Below are 14,797 nucleotides of genomic sequence, written 5' to 3'. Positions count from 1 at the left end.
AGTCAAAATATTAAAGGAGAATGGAGCAAGCCCAGTGGAAGTAAGTTCCCCAGATTACCTCAGGAAGAGAGGAAGCCCCTAGAGGAAGCTGGATAATGCTTCAAGAGTCAATGTGACATGTTTTTTCTTCTCTTACCTCTTTCTCTGTTCCACTTTGTTCTGCAACCAGTTGGTCAAATACAGTGCCATAATCTTCATATATCTTCTGCATCTCATTTATGTGACTTGCTACTTTTTCCATTGCCTTCAGTGCTTCTGTAAGGTGTAAAAATTTCATACACAGCTATGTAATTAATTTTTATTTTCTAAATATGGTAATTTTAAATTCAATTCCCCTTGAGGCATGTAAAATGATGTTGCCTTCTGAAAGTTTGGCAAACTGAATTCTAGCTCTGTATCAATACTTTCTCATAGTAACAGTAGAAGAAAAACTTCCTGGTCAGAGTAAGTGAAAAATGCTCATGTAGTGTTTTAAGTGGCTGAAAAGGCTGCAGTAAGCATTCCAGTGACAAGCCCCCAAAGTTGGGGGGTGTATGATAGTACTATGGCAGTACGATAGTACCATGGTTAAATTTTGCATCTTGTAGATACAGGGCCACTAAGTCCTCTGGAGTAATCTACACTCATCCTAGAATAAGTTACCTAATGATCTTCAGGAGAAACAAATTGCATTTGTCTCCTCCCAGAATGGACAAAGAAATACAGTGTCAGGCTGTACAAGTTCCTCATAGGCTGCACATATTAAATGCTGGTGGCCAGGTTTTGTTTAAATTACGTTTTCCAAACAAGAATGTCACTAGTTTCCATTATATTTTTGTATTAATTCAGAATGGAAGTGGACCGGGAACTTTTGTTTCATCAATTCTTAATGGCACAGTTGTTTCATCAATTGTTAATTTTAGCAGTTTGGCATCTATCCTGACCTGCAAATAAGTCCCCAGCCCCAGCTTGTTTGGGAAAGGGAACAATATTTGAAGCTTCTTTTGAAGTCAGTAACATCCTCATGAGTTTTTACTGACAGTGTATTTTGTCTGCATCCATTTTGTGAAAATGACAGTCAATCCATAAAATACATCTCTTGATTTTCATCCACCAGGTGCTGACTGACCTGAACTGGAATTTGCCAGGGTGAAGTCCCAGGCATGTGAACCTAGAAAAGCAATCAACTCTAATGCATGTCAGATAAGTCTCTCCACATGGGAGAGACTGCAAACATTTGACAAAGATCTCTTCTACACAAACAAGAGTCACAGAAGGACCTCAAACAACAAATATTTCCTTCTGTGGTGCTCTTAAACTTTTTGACATATTTCAAGAACTAAATAATAACCACAAGATGGAGCCTTGGTCAGTATTTCTCAAGTGGGTTAAAAAAAAAAAAAAAAAGGCAACACTGTGACCTGACATGCCCCTGTGCATGAGGATAAAGATCCCAGTCCTACTTGCCATGGCAAATCTGCCAAACCTACTTCTCAAAGGGACTTGGACATACCAAGTAGGACTTTTAGCTTAAGGAACAACAACAAAAAAATTGCTTAATACTTTTAAGGAGAGTGACGGAATTCTCTCTAGGTTTTGACAAGTTCTGTGCTATCTACCAGAATGCCTACCTGTATCTTCAGAAAGGGCAGGAAATAAAACTTAATTCATTCATTCTTGTAGAAGAAAAGAAGTTACCTGTCAAATGATAATGCTCCTCACTCTCATTGTCTGTCAGAGACACCAACTCTTTTAAAAGCAGAGGATATTTCAGCACTCTCTGAACAGGCTTTATGAGATATGACTCCAGTGTGGAAGAATGTTGCTTTGTGGGATTTCGAGCATCCAGAAAGGTCTTAAAGGCACTATCTGTTTTGGCTAGATTTAAAAAAAAAAAGAAAAAAAAGAAAAAAAAAATTGTCAGTTGAATATGAAAGTCATGGAAGCTACAATAATTGAAAAACGTGGAATGGCAATTTGAACCCAGCACCAAAACTCTTGCCCTCTTCAATGAATGATTTACAGAGTAGCATGTACTGTCAATTTCATTATAATTTCCTGCATCCAATAACATTCAAAAGGGCTGAGAGAGCAATTTTATGAAGGTGACATTATTCCTCTGATTTTTCCATTGCATTGCAGTGAATGGCAGAGGAAGTAATTCCTGATTTATTCTACCATTTGTTGCTGCTTTTCTGGAGACTGGGCCTGCAGACAGCACAAAGTTGTGGAAGGTGTTTCTACAGCTCTCCAGGCTACTGCCTGGAGGTTATAAAAGGAATCTTGTTCTTCAGGTCTGTACCATACTTCAGCAGAACCTGTGATCTTAGATCTTCCTATTGAAAGACACCTGATTAGTCCTTGTTTGATACCAATATTTATTCCTTGATTTTATCCAATATTCTCTGCAAGTTGACAAGATTCGTAACAGTAGCTCACTGCGGTTTGAATTCATGGAAGTAAATTACAATAATGAAGACAATAAAGTACCTCTCTCAAGAACTTTCTGAACTTTGATGTGGTTTGCACAGAAGCCACTGTACAGTTTGAAGTGGTCAGCATAATACAGAAAGGAGCCACCAAGGGAAAACAGCAATTTCTGAAATCAACACAATCAAAATATTAGTTCACTACTAGAATCCTAAATATATATTCAGGCATACAACAAACAGACTCAATGGTGAATTATCAGCTATCTTTCTATACATATATATATATATATATATATATATGTATATAACATGAATATACTACTGGTAGTAACTTGATGATTTTTTTTTGTATTTCGTTGAGTGTAGAGTTTTGATGATTTTTACTGGTAGTAACTTGATGATATTTTTGTATTTTGCTGAGTGTAGAGGTCAGCCTGCAATTTTCTCCTTTCTTCCTGAGCAGGTATTCTGTTTTACTTTATATTTCAGGCAGCACAGGAACAAAAATCAGCAGACATATAACTATGTTGTTCTGGGAAGAAAACAGGAGCCATAGGAAGCAAGGCATAAAAGTGCCAAAGCCAGAAGGGACAGAGTAAAACAAATATAGGATTGCTTTCCAGCCGTTTTCCTTTTTTCAGGCAGGTGGTAATTACAGGACACCTCTGATGTTCTTGCATGAAGAGGAGGTTGGGAAGATGTGGGAGGGACTGAATCACAAAAGAGGTTTTTAGAAAAATGCCTCCCAAAGCAAATATAAGAAAGAGGAATAGTGAGGGAGGAGGAAATCAGCCCTCTCCCTTATTTTAATCAATGTTTGCTCCACAAAATGCAGCAAGTGTTCAGGAGACCTGCCAGCTCAGTCCTGAGCCAGTGACTCCATTGCCAGGGAATCCACTTCTTCCAGTCAGGGCAGGTACTGGGTAGTGCTGCAGCCATTTACAATTCAATTTCTGCTCCTTGGACCTCACTACATGGGAAACTCATGTGGCATTAAACAAAAAAAGCTCCCAGTCTCTTGGGGGTTAGTTGGGCACAACACAGAAAAGCACAGGCAGAGCAGAATTCAGCACAGTGAGAATAAACTCTCTACAAAGGAGTTCTGCCTCACAAACATTGCCAAACATCGTGTACTCCAAGTCTATTCTGTCTTTTCCCATGTTGCAAATTTTGCCATGGGGAGGAAGATAAGACCATGAAAAACAGCACTAACCCTTCATTGCTGAACAGAACTCTGTAATCCAAAGTAAAGCTTCAAAGCAACCCTATGCTAAGAGCCAGAAACTTCTTAAAGCCAGATTTTCACAAACATTTGTAGGCACACTACAAAGTATGAAATGATGAAATATTTACCCGGAACTGAGATGGTGTTTCCAATGTATTAAAATCTGAGGAAGAAGATATTCCATCTTCAAGGGTCTCCAAAAACACCTTCTGGAATTCCAGCATTTCTGGCAGGCTGCCAAACAAGGACTCCATCTGTGGAAAACATCAGGCCATGAAGTAAAGCACTCCATGGACCTAAAAGGTCTTTTGAAAACAGTGGACTAAGGAGATGCAACACACAATGAGATTGCAAAGGCTAGTAATGTCATTGTTAATACTTTTCAAACAGGTTTTATCAAAAATCCATGCAAAAAATGGAGGTTTCTCAGCAATTAATTCAGAAAAACAATTACTCTTTAAGAAAAGGAAGTGATGCGCACACCAGAGAGAAAGGCACTGACTGGTGTCATTCCTGTTGGCATCTTTGTTGTTTGCTTTTTCTGTCCCACTCTCAGCAACAAAAAATCCAAGTGTCAAGGTGTTAGCCCATAAAAGAATGACAAGGACCTTTTTCAGGTATTCCCTCACCTCATCCTGAGTAAGGAAGGTTTCTTTTTGAAGGGGCTCCAAGTATAGCTCAAAGAGGCAGCTCAAGTCCTGCAAAAAAGAATATTTGTTCACTTTTTCTGTACCATTTGGAAACTGTTCTTTACGTGGTAACACTAAGATAGTGGTAAATTTGGGGAATGAACTAAAGATACAATTCCTTTTCAGTAACAAAATAGCCTGCATATTATTAGCACTGAAGTTACTGCTAAATTAGAGACAAAGTAATGTTATTTTTCATCCTTAAAGTTTTACAACTTGATTATAACAAACTATATTTTAGCTTAGCATGAGGAAGAATTATTACAGATGTTTATTTTTGAATGAGTCCATCCATACGAACAGCATAAATGTTACATAACCTATATAAATAGCCACTAATTTAAACATCTGTAGTAACATTCAGAAGGACATGTAGCATTTTAAAACCCTACAAGTTATTAAAGTGTTCAGTTATTTTGTCAGGTAGGTATGATCAAGGCCTTTGTCAGTCACTTCTTAAAAAAAACTAATGCCATTTTTGAAGACTCAGTGTCCCACACCAAAGCATGACAGCAGGGCTGGGGCCCACTACAGGGCTCTCCAGCCCTGGGAAGAGACACACCAGAAATTCTGTGTGGAAGGAATAATGGGCAGCTCCCTGAAAATGCCATAACAAGTATTGCAACGTGCCACGATTTTTCCTGATGCAAAATTTCATGTATATCAGTGGTCTCCATGGTCATGCTTTGTTCAAGTGATTCCTCTAAAAGATATATCAGGTGGACATAAATGAGGGCCCAGCATATGGCTGTATCAGTGCACTGGTGGATGAAGTGTTTTCTCTTCCACAAACATTCCTGCAGCAAGTACTGACATCTGTAAATACAGGCTTTGAGATAGAGAAAAGGAGATGATGCCTTCTTGCTGAAGGTCAATGAAATCGATGTTTTTATGTTTCCTTTGGCAGCCAGTCACGTGATTTTAGAGTTCATAAAAAGAAGAGAGATACATTGAACAATTTGCAGGTTTATCAGTCAGAATAACTTCCCTGTCATGCAACAACCCACTGGAGTTGTGTCTTTTAGCTTTCCTGGTTCAAAAATAATCATGCACTCTTTTCTACATACTCATTTGTATGAGACTATTCTGTTCTTCTACCAGATTTATCTTCATCTTGAAAACTGGGGAGACATCCCCTGGAAAAACCCTTTTTGTTTGCAGGTGTCTTCTCCCCACGGACGACTGCTCTCCAATACAACTACAAATCGACTGCAATTTATGCTACTACCTCAGATCCTACAGCCTCAGCTGCAGGAGCAAGTCTGCCAGAAGCAACATGAACAATTAGATAAGGAGACTTTGTAGGTTATGGCCCTTGTGGAAGGCTGGTTGTGTAAAGACAAGATCAAAATATGTTAACACTGTCCACAAGTCACAATCAGCCTCAAAAACAAGTTTGTTTTTTGTACCTTGACATAAGATTTCTCAGTGTCCATAAGTTCTTGGATGACTTTCCTCAGTCTGTCTGCATCAGAAAGGTGGCGAGCCAGTGGTCGTGGAGGTGGATCCTGGTTGTCCTTCTGTCCTTCCATATTGCTTGCTTGGACTTCTTGGAAGTTTCTGCACAATGCACTGATCTGCTCTGCGCTCTGTTGAGTGAGAAGAAGCAAACAAGCAATGATATTTTAGAATACAAGTTGTACTACAAATATTTCTAAATTCCTCCAATTTTGCTCCTGTTGCAAATTCAGGGGCCAGAGCATGCTATCAATTTTTGTCAGATGTGTATCTTGACAGGTTTGAACAGCTTTAATTTATAGCAGAACCAGATGAGAGCAGTAAAAGGAATTTAAAATTGCTAGTGATTTTCCAGCACAAATTATTTTCAGTCTTCAGATACAAGTTCATAGAGTGCAAAAGATGATAGAGCACTCGGATATATCACATACTTTGATACTTATGACCCTAGCTTCACACTGTTTTGCACCTCTCTTATTTTGCAACACTTATTGCATCAAAATGGAAAGAATAAGCAGGTAAATATCTTATAAGCATCCACAATAATTCTTTTGTATTTAATCTCTAACATATATTGTATTGTGTGTTGTCTTGTTGCTTTCTAAACAATGAGACATGAAGCTGAGGGTTCAGATTCCTATTTCTAGGGATGTCAAAAGATGGTCAGATGTTTTCTTTCCAAGGAAACAACTACATATCAGGATCCTTTGCTTTCAAAAAAAGCAAATGGAAAATTAATATTTTATATTCTTTAGAAGAATTATTAAAAACAGAATAAATAAAACAGAGAAAATATTCAAACAAGATAGGAACTGAAGATACAATGACAACAGTTAATCTTGTAATGCAAAGATGGAAGACAAGGAGATATTTCTGACACTATGAAATAATTATGTCATTTGCTCTTGGATGACCACAACTAATATCTAAGAGCAACTTTTGAAGACCATAATCTTCAATGCTCAATTTGAAATTATTCCATTGCTCTCTTTCTTACACAATGTTTCCCTGGAAGCTAAAACATCGCTACCATTACCCAATTCTATGTTAACAGCATTCAGTATCCACATCTTTGTAGTACATGAAACAATTCTTTAGTGCTTCTGTCATTCAGACATTTGCACAAACTGGACAGTTGCATAAGCTGTGACATTTAGCACCTTGTATTTAGCAAGTGCATTCAAATGAGGACTACATGAAGCCTGCCTTATTTCATGTGTCAGTCCTTTTATAGTGATATCAGGACATGAGTGCATTTCAGAGTTGTCTTAATTTGCACTTTATTTATTCCACAAGCTGTTTCAAGTCATCCTTTTTGGGTGTCCTGATTCACCACTGATCACCTGTGTAGCTTGGTTCACTAACACACTAGGCCATCAAATGAACGAATGCAAAAGTTAATCTGAAAATGAACTGAGCTATACAAAGTCTTTCAGTAAATTGGAGGCTAAATGGACTAGCAATATTTAATCTCAACCATTCCTGTGATTAAACATCTATATGATGAAAATAAATGTCAAAATGTCAGATATTTGCCATGTAGTCCATATTACTCAGTAGCTTCCCAATTCTCAGTTTTGAAAAATGCCACCACTCTAAAAAAAATGAAATTACTTTCCTCACTGATATGTGGAACTCTCTTCATAATCCAGTATAATAACAGTTTGCAGGACTATGAAATTTAGATACATTTAGTATTCTCAACACTTATTAGGACCCAAAAATGGCAATATGAATTGAATGGTGTTTGTTATAGCTCCACACTGATGGAATAAATTTTAAAATTGTAGTCAGTCTGTGACACCAAAATTAATTAGTGGCTTGCAAACAAATCCTTTAGGAAGTGGTGTGTGGGTGTGTGTGTATATGGGTTATTTTAAAGCAGTTTCTAAACAACTGAATGTCAAAGCACTTCACTTTTGTTTTCTTTGTTTCTGATGTCAGAAAGGTTTGTATTTATATGAGAATATTTCAGATTTTACACTCTCTACAGCTCAAGATGCACATGGGCAGCTTGATTTACATCAGCCTGATGACTGATCAAGGACATTGGGATCAAGGATGCAAGGCAGCCTATTGAAAGCAAGTCACAAGCATCATCATCACACACAGTTTTACAAGGAAGAGTTAGAAGTCCTCTATTCCTCCTCAACCACCTTTGCATACAGAGCAGGCAGACATTGGGGAATGTGCTATTTCTACATCCCCTGAGTTTTGGGGTCAGTGCTGCATCTGTCACCAAGAATCACTGTATGGGAAAGCATATGGAAATAGATGATACTCCTCCATATAAATATTTTTTGATCACCTAAGCAATATCATTTTGCTGTCAGAAATTGTTCTGCATAGCTGGCCTAAGCCCAAGGCACAGGATTACCTCTCTGTACTGCCGACAATATATATATTTATATAAACTTTAATATGTTCCCGGATATGTTTGCAAATTTGGCATTAAAAATATTGTCCTTGACGTTCCTGCTCACAGGATCTTGTCTTTTCCTTAAGTCTTGCTGCTCTGTGTCCTTCCCTCTACAAGAGGGAAGAGTCTTCCAGACCAGGCAATATCCAGACCTCACTCTTTGTACCCACTGTGGTATTTACCCTTGGGTCAAAGCAAGCATGAAATGCTACTTGATCACAGGACAAAAGTGCTTCACATGCACTCATATACACTGCATAGACCACAGAAGATGAAGGAACCCATTCTGCCAGTGGAACCACTGGTTCTTGACAAGGAGCCTAGTATAAGTGAGAACATAGCAACAAATAAGTTGACAAGCATAAAACAATTCTTCCTCCATGTTTCTTCCCAAAACTCTCTTACCACCCAGGTCGGGATCCCTACCCTTTTTCCCTAGTGTTCTGGATGCTACTTTCTGCCTTTGACAATTTCCTGCTCTTTTAAACTGTTTAAAACAGATCCTTTCCAGAAAGTCTTGAGCGACAGCCCCAAGGACCAGCTCTTTTACATCTGGCACGTGTGAGCAGGAGAGGCTCAGCCTCTGTCCTCTAACTGGGATTGCCCTGCAGTCCTCTAACTAGGATTGCCCTGCAGCTGGGATTTCAAAGCCATCTGGACATTCTGGATGCCAAATCAAAACTTGGTAGTCCAGCGCCCTTAAGCCCAGAAGTCTCAATAGGAACTCCCTCTTGATACTACACACATCCACATCTATCTTGAATTAAGGAGGGAATTAAACCTGGGTTTGCTCTGATCTTGACATTGCAATGGTTAATACAGGCAGATTTGACTCTGAGATAAAACTGATCAATTCCTCAAGCACACAGCTGATTTTATTTGCACAGGACCAAGACTGTTTTTACTTAGTAAATGGAAAAAAAATTGTTTATGCCAACCTTTATAGTGTGCAGCTTATCAGAATAAAAACATTTAAATCAGTAAAAAAGAAAAGTCCAGATAACTGACTGCAGACGAGGCTGCAGCACAGCTGGGAACAGATAAAAGCTGAGGAGAAACTACAATAGAAGCAGCAAACTTCCTCCAAAATCCATTACTTGAGCTTATGTATGCTGCTTTCAGCAACCTGTACGGGGGACTAAAAGTGGCTTCAGCTTACCTTTGGCACTGAAGAGCAGACAGATAAGGATAAATATCAAAAAATTTAGACTAACAGTGCTAGAGGTGGGAAAGAAAAATGGAGTTTATGCAGGCTTAAAGAGAAAAAAACCCCACATTTATTTCAGGGAGAAGGAAGCTAAGGAGCACTGTGCTTAATAAACTTTATGGTTTATTGGCCATATTCAATATTTTCCAACAAAGTTGTATAAACTATTCTACACATCTACCAGTCAGGGGAAGCAACCTCCTGACCAACATCTCCTGGCCTCTTAGAAAACAGAAGGGTGTGTATAAGTAGTCTGGAGAAACGTTTCTTTTGTCCCTGCATGTTTGAGACTCAGACTTAAGGTTCCATGTCCTTCTGCAAGGAGTAATCTCTGTGAATGTGGACTGCTCAAAGCAACCTTTGAATGGAAATTTCCAGCCCACAGAGATGTCACCTTGACCCACGGCAGCCAGCAACCACAGAGGTGTTTAGATGGAAATGCAGCACATTCCATTTTCCATAATAGTTGCAATAAGAAATATTACAGATTATTCCCCTAAAGTGAGGAAAAAGATACTCTTACAAGGATGTCTTACAGATTTTCTTTGCTCCTCAACATCATTTGAGGTTGTGCTATCCCCACCAGAGTAACAAAACCCCATAAAATTAATCAGTGAGAGAGCAGAAGACATTAATCAGCAGTGGTTAAGAACTAGCACAACGATTTCATGGCTATCCTGTGACTTTCTACTGAATTATACTGATTGAGCATAAACGCTGCACAAGGTCAATTAGTGTTACAGGGTCTCTGCTCACTGCTGTTCACCCTCATTTACCCCAGTCTGTCAGGGTTTGTTTGAAACAGTGATGGAAAGGAATATTTTAGTAGACTTAGAAAATTCTACACAACTTAAGAAAGACTCCTTGGTGAAGTGAAAGCCATGCCTGTCCTTTGAAGAGCATTCAGGATTCTGTATCCTTGTGCAGGACACAGACCATATCTATGGGCTGGATCACCAATCCTTTGAACTCTCTACCCTAAGAGGAAACATGCTCAGAAACATCCTGCAGAAATAGATTAGAGTTGTTCCCTCCAAACATTAATAGCTAACATATCAGCTCTATCTGATGGATGCATTTCCAGGAAGACTGAATGCACCAGTCAGCAGCAGAAGTACAATTACATGGAATTTTGAGCAATGAACAATTAGCCTGAGACACCTTTACATCCCTCTCTCTGTGCAAAAGGAAAGCTCTTGGAGATGTCCATCCCTTTTACTTTGTGTGCATAACTCTGTGGGCATCTCTGGCATCTCCTCAGACTGGGAAGTACTTTGTAACCAAGCAATATAAAAGGCTAGAAAGTTGAAGGCTAGAAAGTTGAAGACTCTAACTTCTAAGGAACACAGAAAAAAAGTTGCTTTATGTTAGAGATCAATAAAGTACCTCACTCCTGTAATTTGTTCATTGAAACTGAAAAATGACAGCAGAGCTTTACTGAAAAATACTTTGTGGCATTTTCACCACAAAAGTCTGGGCAAAAGTGCTGCTCAGCTTTCAGCAAACAGAAGCTAAAACAGTAGCCTCAGCCATTAGCTATCTTCTGCTCCTTCTCCTCCTTTTCCCAACTCCAAGGCCACTCAGTATGGACTTGTTCCTGACTGACAATAAAATTCTAGGTGTCTGCTTTGTTTCACTCTGTCTCTTGCATGTCTTTTAATGAAAATATTTAAAACTTTGCTAAAAGAAGGGCATTTCTTGGTGTCTACTCAGTTGCTTCATAGAAATATGTAAATCATAGTTGGAGTTGTGTTTTAAGGAGGGAAAAGCAACTCCTCTGCAGGTTGCAGGTGCCCTGCTAGACACTACTAGATCATACAAAAGGCAAGGAATTAACAAGGAATTTTTGTCTTTGAGTTAGAATTTCCCAATTTCAGAGAGATTTACATTAGCAAATCAGCCTGTTAACAGAATTGGATGTCACCAACCTCATTTAGAATTATCACAAATACTATCTGTGATAATAGTGAGGGAGGGGCTGCTGACCCAGTATTTCTTTCCAGAGAGCACAGGTTAAGGCCTGAAAGAAGGCTGAACATACAGCTGTGTAAAACAGCCAAGATGTAACCCACCTATGTGGTGCCTGAGATATTGATATTTGCATAGTGGAAAATCTTCCCGCTCACCTGCCACACAGAGAGATGCCCATCTTTCTCTTTGAGCACAGAAGAACCATCAGTGGTGACTGAGGTACTTGACCAAAACTCTTGTTAGATACAAACCAAGTCATGCAGCAGGCACCTGGGCCCAAGAGCCCAAGCACTGACCATGTCCCCAGGACAAGCAGCAGCCACTGAGTTCACAGATGCTGTGCTCAGTTTCTCTAGAATCAGTCTCCAAAGTCATCTGACCCAACTCACACCAAAGTCAAAAGCAAAACAGAGGTGATTTCCATCACAGGACACTAAATCCTGACTATACAGAATGTAAAGATGAGAGCATCAGGAAAACAGAAAGAGGAACCCTGACAGCCCAGGTCACAAAAAGGAGAGTCTTATAAGGCAACATCAAAGCACACAATAAAAATTTTCCCAAACCCTGGTTTTGTAAAAAGCTGTCAGTTCTTCCTACCCCAGGTCCTTATCCTGATGTTGTCAATTTTTAATGCAGGAGGTTCATGGTATTTTGCTGCAACCTGTGTAACACATATATACATATATACGTGTGTATGTATATATATATATGTACACACATATATATACATATATACACATATATACAGCCATCTGTGTAATACATATATTTTGCCATCTTTACCTTGATTATAGATCATATTTTTCCCCTCCCTATTTCCACAATACTAACTTGATTCTGAAAAAGCAGAGAAACAGTTAAAATATTCATGCTGCAGTTATTTCCAAATTTCCATGAGGAATCTTTTAAAACCTTCCCACTTCTTGTCAAAATATGGATCTTACTTAGTCCTTTCTCTGAGAGATGCAAGAAATAACAATTTGCTCGAGCCCAGCAGCAAACAGTGCAGGCAACCAACCCACCCTTCCCTCCCCCAAACTTCAGAAACCCCAAACCTTTTCCCATGCAGAGCACTGGTACAAACTCAGCCCCCAACTACACACTGTGAGAATCCATCATTTGATGACTAATGCTGGGACTGTCATTATTTATTAGGCACAGGCAGCCTGGATGCTCCTGCCACCCCATCCTAACCCCAACCCCAGGCTAATTAAGCAGCACCCCCGGCCGAAGGCACGGCAGAAGCTGCAGAACTCACCACAGAGAGCATCCTGTGCAGGGAGCCGTAAGCTGCTGCTGCCTGCTGCTGGGTCTTGCGAGCCAGCGCTAAACTCTTAGCTCTGGCTTTACTCCTCCTGAAGGCGGGCATTGCGGCTCGGGAGCGCAAACTTGGCCAAAGGAAAGAGCCCTCGGAAGGAAGCCGCGGATGTTGTGATCCCCCACAAACACACCTTCCCTCTGAGCTCAGCTGCACAAGTTTCTCTTTTGTGCCAATTACCCAAAAATCAAAGATGCTGACAACATCCCAGTGAGAGGAGGCTAAGCAGCGTTTGAGAGTACAGACAGACCTGCCATGCCTCCCTTTATTGCTACAAATGAAGGAAAAACATGCTAGATGAGAAGGTTTTTTTATAAATAGCTTGATGTGGTGAGTGCAGGACAAAGTTCAGTTATGACAAGGGAAGATGGGTTTGATCTCCCCAGAAATATACCTGCCTCCCTGCCTGTGAAATTTACTGCATAAACAAAACATCAGGTGCTTTGAGAAAGTTAGCCAAATACCTAAAAATATCTAGAGGGTGCTGACTGCCCTGAAGGTCAGCATAATTTGTCAATAGCACTGATGTTCTGTCAAGGGTATATGCTGCTAAATGTTGAGGCATACAAATGCTCTTACAATGATAAAATGAAAAACAGGCAGCTCTCTCGATGATTTTTTTATATAATTATGCTTGTCCTTTGTTTGAACTTTTTAGCCATAATTATATCAATAAAAAGAAATTTAAAATGAGCTCACTAATAAATTCAGGCTTGAAAGTAAGAGTTCTGATGCTGACATATTTATACAAAACCATTTGGGTCTACAGATAGATTACTCTAAGAACAATGCAGCTTTAAATAAAACATTATAGGACATGACAACACTGAACTGAAGAGATAAAAGACTGACAAGCAATTCATTAATAAAAGGAGAACTACACCAGTGGCATAATAAAACACAGCAACTCCCATGTTGCCCCTATCACAGCACTCCTAGAGTGCAATGAAGCTGAGCTGTAAGGCTTCATTCAACACTGCCCTTGGCAGCACCTACTGCTCCCTGGGAAACCCTTTTCTTGAACCCCAATGATACACCAAGCCTGGGTATCTGTATCCTTGGTTATGAGTGCACTGCTTCCAAGGTTTCAAGGATGTTCACCTTCATACAAGCAAGGGAATAACACAGCTTTCTCCTTTAATTACTGCAATTAAACTTACATCCATCTCTTTCCAAATCATTAGCACAACTTGACAGCTCAGCATTTGCCAAACTGTACAGCTCAGTCACTGAGAGTCTGCCTATCAGAGGAAAAATGATGCTGGAGCCCTGAAACAACATGCTGCTGATAAGACATGCAGAACACATCACAGCAGCAGGAACCTCTTGCTTAGTGGATGGACTGTGCCCTTTCTTCCTCTTGGAGACATATCAGGGTCACTGGGGGAGAAGACTGTAAACAGAAAATTGAGGAAATGGTCTTGAAGGAGCAACAGAGGTTTTGCCTGCTTCCTAACATTTCATTTTTCAGTGGATGTACAGTCTGGTTTAAAAATCCGAATTCATAGATTGCTGTGTAGCATGTACATGGCTACTGTTCTTATCCACCATTAGTATGTGCCTCTGCAGTAGTCCACAGATCCTAGGGATCCACAGAGTAAGTCTGAAGACATGAAACAAAATTAAATAAGTAGTTCATGGAAATTAAAAGTTTCAAGTGCTGCATATGGCATTTTAAAAATAACACAGGCCAGGTCACTAGCTTAAGATTAATAGAGTGTATTAAGAGTATAACTATACTTTCTAGAGAGCTACTGTTTCTTTGTTTTCTATCTGCATTAGTTGTGGCACTTTCAAGCTCTATTTTTTCTAATAGATACATCTAAAAACACAGCTCATCCACTGGGACTGAGAAAAAAAAAAGAAGGTTGCTAAATTTCAGGTCCAAGCAATATCGTCAATCTTGATGAAAAACAATGACAGGCCTTTTTAATTCCATATTAGGAAGTCATTCTTCCCCAGATTTGCTAATTAAGCCTGCATTATTAGCTAGCCATATGCCAGCTAAAAGATGTTACCAATTAACAGCTTTTTTTTAATGTGTATTCATTAGAAAAAAGACAATTATGTTTCAGTAATCTTTCCATCTCCTATTG

The 14,797-nt window shown here is 39.3% G+C and overlaps 1 protein-coding gene across 5 annotated transcripts in view; it reads right to left on the bottom strand.

Annotated features, from left to right (window-relative positions):
- The window catches only part of TIAM2 (TIAM Rac1 associated GEF 2), an 88,499-nt gene that overhangs the window by 6,652 nt on the left and 67,050 nt on the right, over nt 1-14,797 (bottom strand). For 4 of the 5 annotated variants that reach the window (XM_064708197.1, XM_064708198.1, XM_064708201.1 and 1 more), the window contains 6 exons: nt 5,735-5,914; nt 4,266-4,334; nt 3,765-3,890; nt 2,470-2,578; nt 1,678-1,857; nt 137-255 (listed from right to left, as the gene is read on the bottom strand). In XM_064708197.1, coding sequence (XP_064564267.1) covers nt 137-255; nt 1,678-1,857; nt 2,470-2,578; nt 3,765-3,890; nt 4,266-4,334; nt 5,735-5,914 — 783 coding nt within the window. Of the gene's footprint in view, nt 1-136; nt 256-1,677; nt 1,858-2,469; nt 2,579-3,764; nt 3,891-4,265; nt 4,335-5,734; nt 5,915-12,641; nt 13,066-14,797 lie in introns of those variants that run through there. The other variant, XM_064708199.1, reaches the window with a different exon arrangement.

Source organism: Zonotrichia leucophrys, chromosome 3, assembly GCF_028769735.1.
Source record: "Zonotrichia leucophrys gambelii isolate GWCS_2022_RI chromosome 3, RI_Zleu_2.0, whole genome shotgun sequence".
NCBI classification, from domain to species: domain Eukaryota; kingdom Metazoa; phylum Chordata; class Aves; order Passeriformes; family Passerellidae; genus Zonotrichia; species Zonotrichia leucophrys.
The sequence above is the reverse complement of the archived record's forward strand: the minus strand, read 5'-3'. Positions and strand labels throughout refer to the sequence as shown.